This window comes from Arvicanthis niloticus, chromosome 6, assembly GCF_011762505.2.
Source record: "Arvicanthis niloticus isolate mArvNil1 chromosome 6, mArvNil1.pat.X, whole genome shotgun sequence".
Taxonomy (NCBI): domain Eukaryota; kingdom Metazoa; phylum Chordata; class Mammalia; order Rodentia; family Muridae; genus Arvicanthis; species Arvicanthis niloticus.
Window position 1 is genome coordinate 27666576 of NC_047663.1, and position 19713 is coordinate 27686288.

At 46.3% G+C, this 19713-nt stretch overlaps 1 protein-coding gene and 1 long non-coding RNA gene across 4 annotated transcripts in view; one reads left to right on the forward strand and one right to left on the reverse strand.

Annotated features, from left to right (window-relative positions):
• The window catches only part of LOC143442694 (uncharacterized), a 39498-nt gene extending 24535 nt beyond the window's left edge, over positions 1 to 14963 (reverse strand). The window contains exons 1-2 of one of the 3 annotated variants that reach the window (XR_013111090.1): positions 14845 to 14963; positions 13297 to 13457 (exon numbers count right to left, since the gene is read on the reverse strand). This is a non-coding gene — a long non-coding RNA (uncharacterized LOC143442694). Of the gene's footprint in view, positions 1 to 13296; positions 14493 to 14844 lie in introns of those variants that run through there. The other 2 variants (XR_013111089.1, XR_013111088.1) reach the window with 2 other exon arrangements.
• On the forward strand, positions 3317 to 8874 carry LOC117709866 (transmembrane protein 92-like). Its single transcript, XM_034504271.2, has 5 exons — positions 3317 to 3665; positions 5549 to 5571; positions 6051 to 6134; positions 6276 to 6474; positions 6621 to 8874. The coding sequence occupies exons 1-5, from the start codon at positions 3585 to 3587 to the stop codon at positions 6720 to 6722; spliced, it is 489 nt and encodes a 162-aa protein (XP_034360162.1). The 5' UTR covers positions 3317 to 3584; the 3' UTR covers positions 6723 to 8874.
• Positions 14964 to 19713: the final 4750 nt, after the last annotated feature.

Consider the following 19713-nt stretch of genomic DNA (forward strand, 5'->3'; position numbering starts at 1 on the left):
TGATACATCTGAAGACAGTGACAATCTACTCCTATACATAAAATAAATAAATAATTTGAAGAAGAAGGAGGAGGAGGAGAGGAGGAAGAGGAAGGGGACCAGGAGGAGGAGGAGCAGGAGGAAAAGCATAAACCACTGGATATTCCCGACAAGAGAAAAAAGGACTTTATCTAGCTGGAGAGATGGCTCAGTGGTTAAGAGCACCTGTTGCTCTTTCCCCTGTCTTCAGTTTGATTCTTTGCACCAGTAGCAAGGTATATGATGCCTAGATGTGTATGTGGTCAAAACATAGAATTCACTTAAAATAAATAAGTAAACCTTTTAAGGACGGAAAAGAACACCCAAAACAGCACATCTCAAAATATATTCCAACACCACCTCATGCCATCCCCATGGCTATTCTTGGTTGTCAACTCAACTACATCTGGGATTGATTACAATCCAACTGGCTGGGTACACCTGTGAGAAATTTTTTCTTAAATCAATTGAAGTAGTAAGACCCACCCTTAATGTAGATATTTTGAGGCAGTAAGATACACCTTTAATCTGGGCAAATTCATTCCTTATTGGCATTAGAGTTTTACTTCTTTGGGATTCTGGTGCATACTGAAGACCAATGGAGACATCCAGCCTTGTGAACTGACTGACTACTAGATTCTCAGACTCCCCATTGGTAGACAGCCATTGTTAGCTTAGCTGAACTCAGGCCTGTAAGCCATTCCAATACATCCCTTTTCTATATATATAGAATCATTATATCAATTCTGTTCCTCTAGAGAACTCTGACTCCTACAAAGAGCTAGTGGAAACATTCCCCATTCACGTAAGTCTGGAAAGGGACAATGCAATCAGTTTACCCTGAAAATCAATAACTCACCTGAGCTGAAGACCTGAGGACTTGGACACAGAAGGAAGTCACTTTATTTTTTTTGTAATACAGTGCTTTCCTGTGTTAGAGGACCATAAAATCCTTTCCCTCATCCCTAGGGAATGCTGTCATCTCCTCATTCCACAGAGACATGGGTGGACTGTGGCCTTGCCTCATTCTCAGTGGCCACTGGGAGAGCTGGGCTTCAGACTCCTCCAAGAGACAGAGGAGACATTATTAAGAGGTGCAGGAGTGTGTGCTACTGGGCAGAGTGTGTACCAGAGAGAGCTTTGAGGAAGTGTGACAGCTTTGAATCAGAGAGAGAGAGAGAGAGAGAGAGAGAGAGAGAGAGAGAGAGAGAGAAGCCCTGGCTTTCAAGGAACTTCTTCTATATGCTGAACCATCCTGTCATCATGTATTTTCATTGCTGCAGTGGTTACATAACTTTCCAGATGTGATCATTTAGTTCCAGCAGTTAGGAAGGTGAGGCAGGTGGATCTCTGTGAGTTCAAGGCCAATTTGGGCTACATGGACAACATAGTAGGTCCCAGGCCACCCAGGATTTCATAGTAAGACCCTTCCTCAAACAAAGGAACAAAAGACACAACTCACACAAGTACAAAACAAAAGGATGTGTGGAGGGAGAGATCTATATGACATAAAATAAAGTTATAGTTTGTAGCAATGTAGTTTCCTGATGTTGGTATTTTACACAACATGTAACCCTCAGTCACCACAAAAGAATGTAACCTGTAGGAGAAGCTGGGCAAACTGAGCTTGGCACTCTGTGTGTATAGGTATGTATTTTGTATGTATATGTATATATGTTGTATGTATTTATGTGTTGTGTGTGTTGTATATGTTTATGTTGTATGTGTGGGTGTAGTGTATATAATTTTTTGTTAGATTTGCCAACTTGATATAGCCTAGAATCACAGGGAGGAGCCTCAGAGAGGATTGTTTACATCAGACTAGCCTGTGGGTGGGACTATGGGAGTTGTCTTAAATTAACTTGAGGATGCAGGCCACCTTAAATGGGAGTGGCACCATCAGGTAGCAGCCCTGATTTTTTAAAAAAGGTGAAAGAAGACAAGCTTTGCCTTATACTTCTTGCCCTTCACTCTCTCTGGGCAGTTCATCTACCCAGTTGCTGCCTCTGTACTGGCTCCTGCAGTGATATTCAGAAGAATATCACTGGCTTCACAGGTTGACTGAAGACCAGCAGCTGTCCAGGATTGCTCTGGAAACCAGATGAGGATGCTCAGGCACCAGCCCCATGGACTGAGCAAGTAAATGTGTGAATGGTCCATACCTGCAATCCTTTCTCTGCTCTTGGCTGTGAAGGGGAGCAGCTGCTTCAAGTTCCTGCTACTGTAGCCTCCCTACAGGATGGACCCTAAGCTTGAGCTGTGAGCAGGATAAACTCCTTTGTCCTCCAAGATGCCTTTTGTCAGGGTAATTATCACAGCAGTGAAGCTGGGACAGTGCACATGTGTGTTGTGCATGTGTATGCCCACTCAAGGTTACATGTGGAGGTCAGAGGGCTGTCCAGATGCCCTCTTCTCTTCCATCTAGCTACATTTATTTACTTACTTATTTTTGAGACAAGGCCTCTTATTGAACCCAGAGTTGACTATTTCAGATAAGCTGGCTGAACAGGGAGAATCTGGGATCCACCTGGGTTAATAAATTTGTGTGACCATGATCAGTTTGTTACTTGGGTGCTGGGAATCCAAAGTACCCCCCCCCCCACACACACACACACACAGTTGTGCAGGAAACACTTTTCCCCAAAGCAAGCTCTGCTGGGTCATGATTACTCAAGGTCCAGATGCTTGACCTTGAATTCTCAATCCTGCCCTCTCAGATGGAATAGTGGGAATAAAGCCAAGTGAAAGGTGTGTCCTGTCACCTGCTGGCTTGTTATCCTGTCTTATGACTTGCTTCACTATACTGACTTTAAACATTAGTAGTTTTTAAAATGCTTTGTTACCATTAAAATAATTACTATTTCTGTGTTTGGATATTTTGACTACACATACCCCTGTGCACCAAGTGCCTGACGTCCAGGGAGGCCAGGAGATCATCCAGTTAGCTCTTAACTTCTAAGTCACCTCCCCAACTATGGTGCCTGCAGACCCCCACAGGATTTCTGTGTAGTCATGGCTGTCCTGGAACTCCCTCTGTAGACCAGGCAGCTTCAGAGATCCACTTGCCTCTGTCTCCTGAGTGCTGGGATTTAGAGGGTTGTGCTTCCTCACCTGGCTTTTTTTTTTTTTTTTTTTAATTATTATTAATTTAATCCTGGCTAGCCAAAATGTCACTAATTATATCATACTAATTTGAACTCACAGAGGTCTGCCTTCTCCTTGACGGGATTAAAGGTTGTGTCACCACGCCCTCCTCTAACCACTATTTAAACTCAGCCCAGCAGAGGGACTTCCAGAGTGCTCCAATGTGTCCAACTTACAGAGTTGGTAAACCAATTGTCTTCTAACCTCTGGATTCCCAATTCCTCAAGCTCAAGCAAGGCCAGCTCTTCCCCACTTCTCTTCCCAGAACTCCAGCTTGGCTCAAAGCCCTGGTCCTGCCCAACTCCTGTGTCTTAACTCCGCCCCTATCCTGAGGCTGGGCCCTATAGGTGGAGAGAAGTTGGAAAGGTTTTGCCTTGTCACTCTGTCCTTACACACAGAAGCTCAGTGGCTCCCTTGCCAGGATGCAGGACACCTGGGTCCTGGGTGCACTCACCTTGATCTTTGGTCTGCTTTCCAGTCTCCAAGGAGTAAGCACCAATGAGGTAAGTAAGACTTCTGTTTATTTTGGAGAACCCTATGGGGCAGAGGCTTGTCTAGGAACCCAGTGCCCACCTTAACTTGTCAGGAATTCCCTTAACCACAGCCAATTGGTAACTTCCTTTCTGTTCTGTTTGGGGATAGTGGAAGAAGGGACCTCAGAGTGAGGCCCTGGGGAAACCTGGGCCCAGGTCTTGGCAGAGTTGTGTTGTTAACTGGGAACTGGCCCCAACCACAGCCCTGAATAGGAACTTTGACCCCTGCTTTAATCTTGGCATGTCTTATTAAGCTCTGAGTCAGGCTGAGGAACCTGAGGTCTTGCTTGTGTGGGTTAAGGTCTCTCCTTCCCTCTTCCTCCATGGCTGGTGACCTTGGGGTGTAGTTTATTGACCCTCTCTGGGACTTATCTCTTTGTGTACCAGGGAAGTGGAGGCTTTCACTCCTCTGATTAGTTCCAATTTGATCTGGGATAGACCTGGCTGCCTGGGCTGGGTGGCCTCATGTTGTGATCCCTGGGAGGCAGGATTGGACCTCTTGTTCATATTCAAACTCTAAGTGTGTTGGGTTGGCAGGTTTTCCTGAGGTGGTCAGAACAAGCCTTTTAAACACAATATATTTTTGTTTGTTTTGTTTTTCTGAGACAGGGTTTCTCCAGCCCTGGCTATCCTAGAGTTCTATAGTCCAGGCTGGCCTCAACTCAGCAGTTAAATTAACAATCTTGGGGACTCGAGAGATAGCTAAGTGGTTATGTACCTATGCATCTGAGCTACTGTGAGCAAAGAGAAGGAATGATCCCAGCTGTGACTGTCACTTGTCCTTTCTCTTTTCTTTAGCAAAAGAAATGCTATTGTAAGGTTCTTTAGCAAAGCCAAAACCTATACCTTATTTGTTGAGACAGTGTCTACTTCTGGAACCCTAGAAATTATGGAGTCCTGAGATTAAAGGCATGCACCATCACCCCTGGCATTGGTTGTAATTTTAAGTGAAGTAGCCAGAGAGGGCAATGTCTTGATGCCTGGGGGAAGAGAGTCCTAATTAAGAGCTTAGACAGTACTGTTATCAATAGCATGGAATGCTGTATGCAGACCTTGGGTGCCTCCAAACACTGAAGGCTACCAGGCAGGGCGTTTCCATCATTGACCTGAGAGTGAATAGGACCTGAGTCTGTTTAGTGAACTCCCAGAGTTGTCTCTACCTATGACACTGGGTCATGGCTGTAGGGAAAGTGGGTGCTTAGGTTGCTTTCTGGGGGACTCTGAAGCTAAGGATCCACTAAAGGTGCCTTCCTAGGCCATTCTGAAATTTTGTGTGTGTGTGTGTGTGTGTGTGTGTGTGTGTGTGTGTGTGTGTGTGTGCCTGCCAGATATAGAGGTCTACATATTTAATCCAGTGGTCTGGAGACAGAGACAGGTAAAACTCTGAATTCTAGACTATCCAGGGCAATACAGTGAGAACCTTACCTGTCTCAGTTTAAAAAAAAAAAAAAAAAAAAGAAAGAAAAGAAAAAAGGTGAAGGAAATTCCTTAGCAATCTGTCCTTTAATCCCAGCAGTTGGGGAGGAAGGGGTAGGCTCCAGTAGGCTCCAGTTGTTGAACCTAGGCATGGATGGTAGTTGGAAGGAGGTAGAATCTGAGCCCCACTGGACAATGACTGAGCAGAGACTAGCCTCCAGTTCTTTTTGAGACAGAGTTTCTTGTTCCCAATCTGGCCTCAAACTGGCTATACAGCCTTGAAGAGTTCTGCCTTCTCTGGAGTTCTGTCCTGATGGACATGCACCACTGGTTTACACACCCCTACCTGATTTGTTGCCATGCTGGACAAGCATTCTAACCTCTGAGACCCAACTCCCAGGCTTGGAGCTCTAACTTTTGTCTTTTTCCTTCCACAGACTCTAAACACATGTGACATCTTGTAAGTATGAGACTTTGTCAATAATTATCAGTAAAGGCAGGGAATGGGTGTGTGTGTTCAGATTTTGCCATGGATAAGGGTACAGACACCTAATTTATATCACTTTTGCTGAAAACATAGTCCTTCTCAACTTACCCAGCCTCAGAGTCTACAGGATCTGTATGCTCATAATCCCCAACCTTTCACTGCTTGGGTAGGAGGGAGAGTCAAATGAGCGATGTCCCACTCCTGCCTCCCATGTAAGATCAGCATTATGACCATTCTGCTTGAGGAACAATGGCATACTGCTCTGATGAACTGTGAACTCAGGTCTCAAGTCCAGACCCCAATTCCTCCCAGTAAACCCAGGATGGATCTAAACCTCACACCCACTAAGGGTGGTTGGCAACCTGAGGATCTAAGTGTCTAGGAGAGCAGGGACCCTTTGTTTGGACACTCTAATGCCATCAGTTTCTCCCTATGCCTATGTGTATTTCTAGAAACTGTCCCAAAGGAGTCCTATGCTGTGACAATGAATGCTGTCTGGAAAAAAAGGTCTGGAATCCTGAAAATGAACCCTTCAGGTAAGCCCAAGGTCACTATTTTTGGACATCCTTCACTGAGGTCTGGGTTCACCTGAAACAGGGTGGGGGTGGGTGATGGAGGAGGTATGACAAGAGAGCATGACCTGGGCACTTATCACAAACCATCCCCCTTCTCCGTAGGATCATGTTAATCATCCTATTGATCATGCTCCCTCTCTTGTGCATCTGTGGCCTAGTGAGGCGCTTCTGTCCCAACTGCAGAAAACTACAGCATGATGTCAGGACATCAGATCATCAGGCACCTCCAGACCCACCCTCCATTGCTCCTCTAGAGAGCATTTGGGTCACATCCTTGGATCCCCCACCACCCTACAGTCAGGTGCCTCTTTCTGTCCTAATACCTAATGTGTTTCAAAGCTGGCTGTCCAACCTGTTTAAATAATGGATTGGGGAGGGCTCTGACAACCATATTTGTCATTGTTTACCCAGACCCTAAATAACACAAGTACCCCTTTTCTCCTGCAGGTTGTACTGAAGTCAACTCCCATAGAACCACCGCCTCCCTACAGCCTCAGCCCTGAGGGCCCTGCTGTCCAGATGAGAGGAGCTGGCTATGATACGCTTTGAGCTACCTCACACACAAACCTCTTGGATCAATACAGGACCCAGGAATGACTGCCTATCCCATCATGTCTCTTGTCCTTTGATTTAATTTATTGTTTTTATATACTGCTGCCCTCTCCCCTTTTGTCATGAGAGCTGAGTTGTTGGATCCGTGGTCTCTGACCCACACTAAAGCCCATTGGAATTTTTATAAGATTTGGGGATGCCTTAGTGAATGTAGAGAGATCATTGCTAGTGGACTGCCAATCTTGCCTGGACAGCTCCCTCTGCCATCCTACAGAAGCACTTCTGTTTCTGGAAGAGATTGAAGACTGACCTGCACAGACTCTGAGTCATCTTCCATCCATACCTGGGCAGAGAGGACCTGGCTGGACCTCTATAGCAATGCAAACAACACAGGCACTGAGTTTCAATGGCTGGCTGCTAAGTGGTGATGGAGACAAGTTCAGAGGCTCAGGAAACACTTGCAGCTTCTTCCAGTGGTGACTGACTGCACTGCCCACCTGTTGGGAGCACTGAGCATCCCAGATGGGAATGAATGCTTAGACCTTCAGCTTCCTTGGATCTTGGGCCCACCAAAGACATGAACTGAAAAGCCCCTGGGATCCTGTTCTAGTCCTGGGACCTGCTTTCCTGGGACACCAAACTTTGATGAAGCATGGGACTCCTATTAGAGATCCAAGCCAGAAAACAGCCTTCTAGGAGAAGGTAGGGTGGGGAGAAAACCTGGAGAAGCAGCCATGGTTAGACTTGTGTGGAGTCAGGCCAGGGAACATTTCCTTCCTCATTCCTTTCCAGGAATTCCCTGCAGGGGGAGGGGAGGCAGACCCAGCCTTGCTCCTCCTTCTAAGCCTGGGATCCAGGCTCTACAGCCCATCCCTGACCATTAACTCCTGAATGAAGAAGGTTTTGTCCTGTGACTGGGCGACTGAGTACAGCTTGGAGCCTGGACTGTGCAGGAGACAGGACATTGAAGACAGTTCCTGGTGCCAATGCCTTGGCACCTTATCCTTGTCTTTACTGTGTGTGCTGCAGAGGGCTGAAGGCCAACATTTCCCTTCAGACAGACAACACTACCAAAACTCAGTGCTTAGGTGTGCAGGCAGGGCAGGTGTGGCTATCCTGGACTCCCTCTGTAGACCAGGCTGGCTTCAAACTGGGGATCCTCAAGAATCCCCAGAATTCCTGGGCTACCACAGAGGATGGCAAGACAGAGATTCCACCTAGATTTGGGCTCTGAGAGCTGGGCTTTTCCCTGTAGGAGGAAGTCACCTCAGCCTGCTTGTCACCTACCAGACATTGAAGATGGTATAGGGCTTTTACTCCAGTGTCATGTCCTACAGAGAGTGGATTTTCTGACAGTCAGTGGATGAAATATTTTATTATATTTAAAATGTGCATCAGTGTTCTGTGAGGGGTCAGATCCTTGAACTGGTGTATGAGTAGCCACGTGGGAGTTGGGAATTGAACCCAGGTCCTGAAGAGCTACCTGTGTTCTCAATCACTGAGCCATCTCTCCAGTCTTCTGAGTGATTTTATTCCCACTCAGTGTAGTCATTACAGTGGGTGAGAGTCACAGATTTCAGAGGTGACCTTGCACTGCTCATTCCACCAATGTTGTTAAATTTGCTACTCTAGTCTTCCTGTCCTGAGTATCCAGGATAGGATCAGGTACAGTGCCACTTTTGAAGATAAGCCTGCAGAGAGGCCCACACACCAAAGCTCACAAAGATGCAGATGGGCATCTTCTGATGCAATGAACCGTGGGGTGTGAAACACTGGTCCACTGCCCTCTGGGAGCTTGTTCTGTCAGACAGGCACCCACACTGTATACCCATTCCCTAAGAATGAAGGATCTGTCATGACAACCTATGTTGTGTCTCTCTTATAGGGGGGAAAGAAAAGTTTTGTAAAATAAACTTCATAGTTACATTTTTATAAATGTGTGTCTGTGTTTCTCTGCATGCCCATTCTGATCTAGAAGAGCCAGGTGCTGTGGTGTAGTTCAAGTTAGTCAGGAATGTGAGGCAGGAGGATGACAGATCTGAGTCACAATGAGTTAAAGCCATGGTGGGGATGGAGAATGTAGCTCAGTGGTAGAGAATTTGCCCAGGATGTGAAAGACCCGGAGTTAAGTCCCCAGTGGCTGCCCCAAAAATTCTAGGAGGGGGTGAGATCTATTGGGAGCAGCAAGCAGGTGGTTTACTGAGAGGATTTAAAAAAAAATCTTTTCAAAACAGGGTTTCTCTTTGTGGCCCTGGCAGTCCTGGACTCCCTCTGTAGACCAGGCTGACTTCAAACTCAGAGATCCACCTGCCTCAGCCTCCAAACTGCTGAGATTAAATCTGTGCACCTCCACTGCACGGCTTAAATATAAGTTATATTTAATCTACATTAATGCTTTGCCTGCATGTGTATCTGTATATCAATGTGCATTTCATACCCTAGGAGGCTGGAGTGACATCAGGTTTCTTAGAACTTGGGCTCCAACAGTTAAGAGACACACTGGGTGCTGGGAGTTGATCCTGGATCCTGTGAAGAGTGGCCGGTGTTCAAATGCTAAACCGTCTCTCCAGCCCAAACTTTATATTTTCTATGCTTTAGCATTGCTTGAGGTATTTTTCCCCAATGAATAAGCCTTGTTTTTGTAGGTTTGATGGCTTTGCTTATAGTATTTGTTTATAGGCAGATGTAGGTTATGAAGGGCTGGAGATACAACTCAGTTGTCCTGTCTAACATGTTCAAGGCTCTGGCTTCAAACATTAGCAATAGAAAAAAATACCAAGTGAAATTTGAACAAGGACAACTGGTAGAGTTTCCAGCCCTGTTATGAAGACAGATAAGTAAGAAGGCTGGGTGGCATACATGGCATCTATACCATGCTGAGGAATAAGTAAGCAGTGTCTATGGAAAGGCCCGGATGTCTGGGGACATAGGCAAAACATTGGTGCCCATGTTCTCAGCCTCTGAGACTCATGAGCTCTGGGTACAGAGTGGAGGAGAAACTGAGCTGCAGCCTGGTTAGCTGGGGGCTGGGTGAGCTGTTTACCAATGACTGACAAATCATCCTTTATGGAGACTGAGTAGATCAAACTTGTGAATGAATGATGAATGACAGTCAGTGAAGGAAGGAGGAAGTGTGTGTGTGCCTGTGTTGTGAATGAGATCCTCCACTAAGTGTTTGTGCAGAATCTTGCAGCTTAGTTGGCACTAGGAGCAGCCCTTTGAGCTGACATAGGGATCTCCTTCATAGGAGTTGCCCAAGGATGTTGGGGAGACACAGTGAGGAGAGCTAAGGGAGCCAGCGTTCTCCAGGGACAGAGGGAGGAGGAACTGCACTAACCTCTCTGAAAACCTCGGTCCCCTGTCCTGCTGGCCTACCTCCCCTCTCCATCTTTTCTCCCCTTCTGTTCCCACTATTCCAGGACATCACTTCCATCCTGGTCATGTGACCTCCATTCTGATGAAGCCAATGTCTGTATCCTGATCTCATGTCTCAGTGGCATCTGACCCACATGACCAGTGTTCCTGCTCCAACAACTCCCCTATACATGTCTGAGTCCACTCTGCCTCGCTTTCCTCTACTGCACTGGCTGCATCTTCCACCTCCTCTGTCACTTCTGAGTGACAGTGGACCTGAGGCTCTTTGTCCTAATCTGTGCTCACTCCCACAGTGCTTGTCATACCTCCTGTGACTTTGTCACAGAACTAATTAACTTCCCCAGTGAGAAATCAGTCAGAGTACTTAGAGATAACAAGAGATAATAAAGGAAACTGTTATACCAGGTGACTAGTTCTGGCTACTATACAAGAGGAAACCAGCCCTGAACAGAAATGTTGGGTAATAGCCTCCGGTAATGAGGAATTGAGTCAGGCTATACCTGGTAATAGACCCTAACCCATACATAATTCTTGGTCACAACCTGACCAGTCTGGTTCACATGTCGAAACAATATGCTGGGGTATCAGAAAGGACCCACCCTGTTTAAAGTCAAACCATAACTGTAACTTCCTGGTAGCGGCCTCTGTGTAGGTGCATGTCCCCCTCCCCCAGCTCCTCTAGATAGGGTTTCTCTTTTTGTGTAGCCCTGGCTGTCCTGGAAGACCAGGCTAGCCTCAAACTCAAGATACCCACCTGCCTCTGCTCCCTGAGTGTTGGGATTAAGGGTGTAAACCACCACTGCCCCGCTTTCGCTTTCCCTGCCCCCGACACCCCTTCATGTACTTAAGCTTCATCCCAAGGAACTGTTGGAGGCCCCTGCCTGCTGAGATGCAGTCTATCTCTTCTCTGCCTCGGTTTTCTCACTGCACTCGCCACTGGCTCATAGTTTCACTCTGAGACTAAATTTACTAAGTTAGACACACCCATTCTTTGTGCCTTTGGGTTCTAAGGAGCCTGGTTACTATACAGCCCGGCCTCCAGTGCTCCTGTAGACAAATCCACTTCTATGTTCTGAGTGAGGAGATATTTAACATCATTGTATACTGTTCAGTTCCTCCTACATCACAGACTGTTTTGTTTGTTGACTCTGGGATCTTCATCTCTGGCCAAGCCTTCCCTGTTGAACTCTATGTGCCCTTCCCCCAGCCTTGAGCAGGCCAGTGAGACCTTGCTTACCACAACAGACCAAGTGATAGGCTCTAGGTGGAGTTACCCATCTTGGCTGCCTGGAACTTAGAAGAAGAACTGCCTCTGGGCTTGCCTTGAGATATCTCCGGCCCAGACCAAGAACAGATTATGGATTATCCCACCCATCTCCGGCTGAAACCTGGAGGGGTTCAGGGTTGGGCCTTCACCTTTAAATTGAGAGCTGAAGATTAAAGCTTTGAGCCTGGATCAGAGAACTTTGTCTTGGTTTCATCTCTTCCTGCACTCTCTGTCCACTTTCATTCCCAGCCCCCCTTTCAGGTGAACCCAGTTGATTCTTGGCTTCAGGCAGCTACACACTAGACAGACTTCACCACACAGCTCCGCCCCCTGGAGCCAGTGGAGGACCTCAAGGCCAAAAGTGAGCTCTGGCTTCTTCTTGCCCTTCCACTGTGCATCCTTCCTGATGTCACAGGTAAATGGGGCATCAAAAACCTAGCTGTTCAGGTTAAAAACAAACAACAGCAGAGGTGATTTCTGGTTTCTCTTTCCTCCTTCTCTTACCCTTCTTAGTGGTACCCAAAGCAGACCCACATCTAACTCTCCCTATTTCAGGGTCACACTCCATAGCAGGCCACTCCAGGCTATGCTGAGGACTGTCTCTAGGCTGTGTTTGGGACAAGAGCAGACTTCTGCCTCTGCTCTAATCTCCATCCTGCCCCCTGCAGGTCATGCTGTGCACTACACTAAGGGTGGCCTTCCCTTTTTAGAAATTGGAGACTAGATCTCAACACTGGGAGCACACACATACTAGCCTAGAACTCACTGTGTAGCCCAGGATAGCACTGAACTCAGAGAGACCCTCCTGCCTCAGCTTCCTAACTACTGAGATTACAAGTATGGCCCACCAAGCCTGGCTATCCACTCCCCCATCCCCTCACACACACACACTGCTGGGGACTGAGCCTCTGGCCTCAAGTGTGCTAACCAAACACATCTGAGCAGATTCCTGAGGCTATCCTTCTTTAGCTTAGATTCAGTGGTCAGTCCTGTGGTGTGCCCAACCCCTCCCTTGGGGCACACAGCACACCTCTGCCCATGGCAAGCAGTACTTAAAAGAGGTCTCTCCCTTCCAGCCTCAGTCTGGCTTCTTTCTCAACTGAAGTGACACTGGTCATAGCTTGCCTCTGGGGATTTGATCTTTTGCTGAAACTTGAACTCACTCCCTATTAGCACTGGATCTACCCAGGGGGCTTTTCTCCATCATCCAGGCCCCCCTAACTCCCTCTCTGAGAGACCTCTCTTCATCTGCAGAGAAAGGAGCCCCATCTCTTTCTAAAATTGCCTTGCTTTGTGTTGTCTTGAGTATTTATCCACTCTGCACCCAAGCTCTCTCAAGGAGGGACCCACCACTGTCACAAGGCAGTCCAGAGTCATTACTAGGTATTACCAGTCCATGGTGGGTATCATACCTTGATGATTAACTTCTTGTGGAGCATAGCAGCCATGAGCAACTCAAAAGAAAAGCCAGAAATGTCTTGTGGGGGAAATGGCTCTGGAGACACCTGGTACCATCTATAACTTTGGTCCCCAGTCATGAGGAGGGGACGGATGGAAGTAACATGGAAATAAAAAAAGTGGGGCGGGACCCCATCCTTTATTGGAAGCTGATGTTTACTAATCAGAACCTGAAGGGCAGCAGTTTCCCTGTGGCAGGGGAGACTCAGTGCAGAGGCACAGGGGGCTTGAGGCTTTTAGAGGGCAGAAAAGAAAGGAAACTTTTGATGTAGGAAAATTCCATCTACAGATCTGTTTCCTGGAGTAAAATGGTTGTAAAATGCCAGACAAGGTCTTTCTCAAGGGTTGACTTTCTTCTCAGAACCCCTCAGTGCCTCAGGTCTTATCTCTATGTTGATACTCTTGTCAGGTGGGTGTTCAGTCTTCTTGATGAGTCTGGAGTTTCAAGCCTGGGGCTCTTTAGTCACTCACCTTTCACTGCATGTGCAAGCACACTTTCTCCTCCTCTTTCTTCTTCCTCCTTCATTTCTTCAGTCAGTTCTCAGTGAGCCCCTCCAAAAATACCAGACACTGTAGGGGAGCAGTGGTGGTTGCAGGGTAGGAGGTACCTCAAGCAGACACCATTCCTGTCCCTGTGAAAGACACACACAACCCAACAAGGGAGTCTGCTTCTAGTGCATGCTGAGCTCTAGGACAAAAGGACCAAACAGGTGACTCTAGAGAGCTTGCCTGGAGGGGGTGGGGCTTGAGACTGCTTAGATAAGGAGGCCAGGCCTGTTCTCTTTGAGGAAGTAACACTGAACTAATTATAGAAGAGGAGAAGCAGAGTGTGTCATGCAAAGAACCAGGGTCAAAGTTGGTTTGCAAAGACCTGGAGGAGACTGGCCTCAGAACCCCAGAATCCTTATCAAAGGGCTTGCTTTCTCAGTTCTGAGCAGCAGAGGTGTGGCATGAAGGTATTGCCCTGGTTGCTCCTTTCAGAGACTCTGGGAGTGGTGGCCAGCCAATCCTTCCTGTCCCTGAGCTGGGAACTGTCCTCAAACCTCTACCTTTGACCTTGCAAAATCTGTCTGATAAGGACATTCTACAAGCACTGAGTTCTCAACCCCAACCAGATCCTCCTGTTAATTACTTAATACAAGGACCCTGTTGTGTGGCAGTTTCCTTTAAGTTAGGCCTCTGCTTGGAAGCTTTTTAAGATAGAGAAATTTCTATGCAGGGAAGCAAACAACTGAAAGGCTTCAGAAAGTCCTGGAAAGTGACAAGATTCACTGGACTCTTCCTCCTTAAGCATGGGTAAGCAGGAAGGACAACTGAAAGTTGCTTTCAGACCAGCAAAGCTACCTGAAGAGAGAGGCTCAGTCCAGCAGCTGAGCACCCTGACAGAGACACTCTCTAACCTGCTGAGCTGCACACATCATGTGCACTGGGCTACAGGTTTCCAGCCTTTGTGAGCCATTACAATGTTGGGGTGGACTTCAGGTAATGCAGCTGTCTTTGAGCCATTTCTGCTCCTATAAATCATCCCTCATCCCGACTTCTGTCAGTAACCACCATAAAACTAATTGGCTTGCCAAGCTGGTCTTTGGTGGTGTCCTTACTTCAATTCTCTATCTGAGAAAAGTAGATGTTTGCTTATGGATCCCCAAGAACAGTGTCACATAACAGATGACTTATCACACGTGAGAGGTCTCATCCTGAGCTTTCAGGGAGCAATTTAAGGAGCTAAAGAAGTGAGAAAATGAGGCTGGAGAGATGGAGGAAGAAGAAGAAGGCAGAAGAAGGTAGAAGAAGGATGAAGAAGAAGAAGGAACAAGGAAAAGAAGGAAGAAGGAGGAAGAATCGAGGAGAAGGAGAAGAAAAGAAGTTACATCCGGATATTTTTGACAAGGACTTTAGCTGGCTGGAGAGATGGCTCAGTGGTTAAGAGCATATGTTTAATTCTCTGTACCAGTCCCAAGGCACTTGATGCTCACATGCACATGTGGATGTAAGGCCCCCAAGAATGGAGGAACTCACCCAAGCCTCGGGAATTCGTGGCCACCCCAATAACTGCAAGACACCAAACTTGATGAAATCAGCAAGAGGCATATTTTAATCAGTATACTGAGGTCAAGACCTGTAGCCCACGCAGGGGCAATGGGGTCTGACCCTGGAGCTTTGGAAACAGAATTTAAAGCCCATAACCACAACTGGGGGGGGGAACCACAACACAGGGGGAGTAAGGGAGGGCTATTGGAGAGCACCTGTCGAAAGTCCCAGCCCATTATTCAGTTTGTGACAGGGCACAAGGAACAGGCTATTCTCTAAGAGCCTATACATAATCAGCCAAGTATCCAGGTATCCAGGATGTACAGGCACGCTGAGAACTCTCAACTCAAACTCTCCTGGTATCCAGGGTGCAGAACTCAAACTCTCCTGGTATCCAGGGTGCAGAACTCAAACTCTCCTGGTATCCAGGGTGCACAGGAATGCTAACTTGAACTCTCAGCTCAAACCCTATTCAATCTATCTTATGACCATATTTTTAGTTCCTGGTACCCATAGCGCTTGGTCACGCTATCTTGAACTCCCAGCTCTGAACTCTATTCAATCTATCATCTATTTTGTCTTGTGGATAGCTTGTTTCCTAGGACCCAGAATGCAGAACAAGCTGATCTGCACTCTTGACTCCATCTATGAAAAGTTTAAAAGATTTTTAACTCTTTCATGGGCAAAAGCTAGAATCTACATAAATAAAAATAAGCAAACCTCTTAAGGATCCAAAAGAACACCCAAAACAGCATATCTTAAAGTACCTTTCCGGGCTGGAGAAATGGCTTAAAAGTTAAGAGCACTGACTGCTCTTCCAGAGGTCCTGAGTTCAATTCCTGGCAACAACATGATGGTTCATAACCATCTATAATGGAATCCAATGCCCTTTCTCATGTGTCTAAAATCAGATACAGTGTACTCATATACATAAAATAAATAAATATGTCTTTTTTTTTTTTTTAAAGTACATTCGCCGGGCAGTGGTGGCGCATGCCTTTAATCCCAGCACTTGGGAGGCAGAGGCAGGCGGATTTCTGAGTTCGAGGCCAGCCTGGTCTACAGAGTGAGTTCCAGGACAGCCAGGGCTACACAGAGAAACCCTGTCTCAAAACAAAAACAAAAACAAAAACAAAATAAAAGTATATTCCCACCTCACCTTCTGCCATCCCTATAGTATGATGGCTATTCTTGGTTGTCAACTCATCAATCCCAACTACATCTAGGATTAATTAAATTCCAGCTGGCTGAATACACCTGTGAGAGATTTTTTTTTTTTTCCTTAAATCAATCGAAGTGGTAAGAACCACCCCTAATAGAGATATTTTTGAGGCAGGAAGATGCACCTTAAATCTGAACAAATTCTTTCCTTATTGGCATTAAATTCTACTTCTTCAGGGTTTTGGTACACACTGAAGACCAGTAGGGACATCTAGCCTTGTGAACTGACTAGATTCTTGGACTCCCCATTGCTAGACAGCCATTGTTAGCTTAGCTGAACTCCAGCCTGTAAGCCATTCCAATAAATTGCTTTTTAATATATAGAGTCATTATATCATTTCTGTTCCTCTAGAGAACTCTGACTCCTGCAAAGGGCTAGTGGAAACATTCCCCATTCACATAAGTCTGGGAAGGGACAATGCAATCAGCTCACTCTGAAAATACCTGACTCACCTGAGCTGAAGAGCTGGCCACAGCAAGGAAACCACTTTATTTTTCTGTCATATAGCCCTTTCCTGTGTGAGTGGACCATAAAATCCCATCTTCCTTTCCCTCATCCCTAGGGAATGCTGTCTTCTCCTCATTCCACAGAGACATGGGTGGACTGTGGCCTTGCCTCATTCTCAGTGGCCACTGGGAGAGCTGGGCTTCAGACTCCTCCAAGAGACAGAGAAGGAGACATTATTAAGAGGTGGAGGAGTGGGTGCTACTGGGCAGAATGTGTACCAGAGAGAGCTTTGAGGAAGTGTGACAGCTTTGAATCATTTTGTGTGTGTGTGTGTGTGTGTGTGGTGTAACGCCGGCTGTCCTGGAACTCGCTCTGTGTGCTGAACCATTCTGTCATCATGTATTTTAATTGCTGTAGCAGTTACCTAAGTTTCCAGATGTGATCCTAGCATGGTGGTACATGCATTTAATTCCAGCAGTGAGGAAGGGAGGCAGGTGGATCTCTGTGAGTTCAAGGCCAACCTGGTCTCCATGGTCTACATAGTAGGTTTCCGGCTAGCCAGAGCCACATAGTGAGATCCTTCATCAAACAAAGAAACAAACACAATTCACACAAATACACAGAGAGAAAGGATGTGTGTAGGGAGAGATCTATATGACAGAAAATAAAGTAGAATTATAGATAGTTTGTAGCCATGTAGTTTCCTGATGTTGACACCCCAAAAGTGTGTAACCTGTGGGAGAAGCTGGGCAAATGGAGCTTGGGACTATGTGTGTATATGTGTGTATTTTGTATGTATATATATGTATGTTGTATGTGTGTATGTGCTGTCTCTATGTTGTCTATATGTGTTGTATATGTGTGTGTGTGTGTTGTATGTGTGGGTGTAGTGTATATAATTTTTTGATAGTTTTGTCAAACTGATATAGACTGGAATCACAGGGAGGAGCCTCAGAGAGGGTTGTTTACATCAGACTAGCCTGTGGGTGGGACTATGGGACTTGTCTTACACTAATTGGAGGGTGATGGCCCACCCTAAATGGGAGTGGCACCTGCTTGTAGCAGCCCAAATTTAAAAAAAAAAAAGCTGAAAGAAGACAAGCTTTGCCTTATACTTCTTGCCCTTCACTCTCTCTGGGCAGTTCATCTACCCAGTTGCTGTCTCTGTACTGGTTCCTTCAGTGATATTCAGAAGAATTGGCTTCTTCTGGCTTCACAGGTTGACTGAAGATCAGCAGCTGTCCAGGATTGCTCCGGGAACCAGATGGGGATGCTCAGGCACCGGCCTGTGAAGCTGGGACAGTGCACATGTGTGTTGTGCATGTGTATGCCCACTCAAGGTTACATGTGGAGGTCAGAGGGCTGTCCAGATGCCCTCTTCTCTTCCATCTAGATACATTTATTTACTTACTTATTTTTGAGACAAGGCCTCTTATTGAATTCAGAGTTGACTATTTCAGATAAGCTGGCTGAACAGGGAGAATCTGGGATCCACCTGGGTTAATAAATTTGTGTGACCATGATCAGTTTGTTACTTGGGTGCTGGGAATCCAAAGTACCCCCCCCACACACACACACAGTTGTGCAGGAAACACTTTTCCCCAAAGCAAGCTCTGCTGGGTCATGATTACTCAAGGTCCAGATGCTTGACCTTGAATTCTCAATCCTGCCCTCTCAGATGGAATAGTGGGAATAAAGCCAAGTGAAAGGTGTGTCCTGTCACCTGCTGGCTTGTTATCCTGTCTTATGACTTGCTTCACTATACTGACTTTAAACATTAGTAGTTTTAAAAATGCTTTGTTACTGTTATAATAATTATTATTTTCTGTGTATGGGTATTTTGACTATACATATGTCTGTGTACCACATGCCTGATGCCCAGGGAGGTCAGAAGATAATCCGGATCCCCTGGAACTGGAGTTATAGATGGTTGGGAACTGTCAAGTCGGTGCTGGGAATTGAACCCAGGTCCTCTGCAAGAGCATCCAGTGCTCTTAACTTCTGAGCCATCTCTCCAGCTCCTAAAAGTCTGTTTTTAATAACTCAGTTTTCTGCCATTGGGCTCAAGAGCTATTCATTCTAGCAAAGACCATTTGAGTGAATGCAGATCTTGTTCCTCCTGGTCAGGAAAGTGTTTTATTTAAATCGTAGGAATTTTGGTGTCACAGAGAGAATTAGTTGATGTTTCATTGCATAGATAAATGAAAGATAATGGATTTATACTCACCTTCAGGTCTAGGCACATGACTCTTGCTCACACCAGAGAGGATTGGGGGAGAGAAGACTTCAGTCTCTGAGATGGTGGCACTGGACCACCATGTAGTTGGAGAACACACACACACACACACACACACACACACAATCCCACTATGTAGCCCAGGCTAGCCTTAAATTCATTGTCCTTTTGTCTTAGCCTCCAGAGGACTTAGATCACAGGGATTTGCCATTGTACCCAACCCAGTTCTCTCTCTCTGTCCGTGTCTCTTGTGCGCGTGTGCACAAGAGACAGAGACAGAGAGAGAGAGAGAGAGAGAGAGAGAGAGAGAGAGAGAGAGAGGTCTGGAGCCTTGGGCAAGTAGGTTAGGAAGGCTGGCCAACAAGCTCCAGAAGTTCTGGAATTACAAGCATGTGTTACTGTCCTTTGCTTTTTTCTGTGTGTCTGAGGCCAAAGCTCAGGTCCTCACACTTGAGGGCAAGCACTTACCAACTGAGCAATCTCCCTAGCCCTGAAATTCCTCTTCTTTAAGGATGCAGTCTCCCAGTGTTGCCCATGTTAGGGTCTGTGCCCATGTGACTCTCTTGCCTCTACCTTCTGAGAGCTGGGATCACAGGCATGCACTACTTTGCTCAACTGGGATTATATTTTAATTTTACCCATTTGAGAAAACTCATGTGTGTTAGCTGGTCCGGGTGAATGCTTGAATCCAAATGCAATTGGTTTCCTGCCATTTTCACAGAGAGAGGCTGTCAAAAGCTTCCCTTGGAGACTTGTAACTTCAGTTTCTTCATCTGATTTTTAATGATGGTTCTTAAACTCTTTAACCTCCTTTGTAACCACCACCCACCAGAGGTAGTGGAAAAGAAAGGATATGGAGTAGTGGATCTGTTTAGAAAAGTTCTTTAGAGCAGCTCCTGTCTGTGTTGTCTGGAAATCAGCAGTTCAGTTCACAGGCTAGCAGGTGGCATAG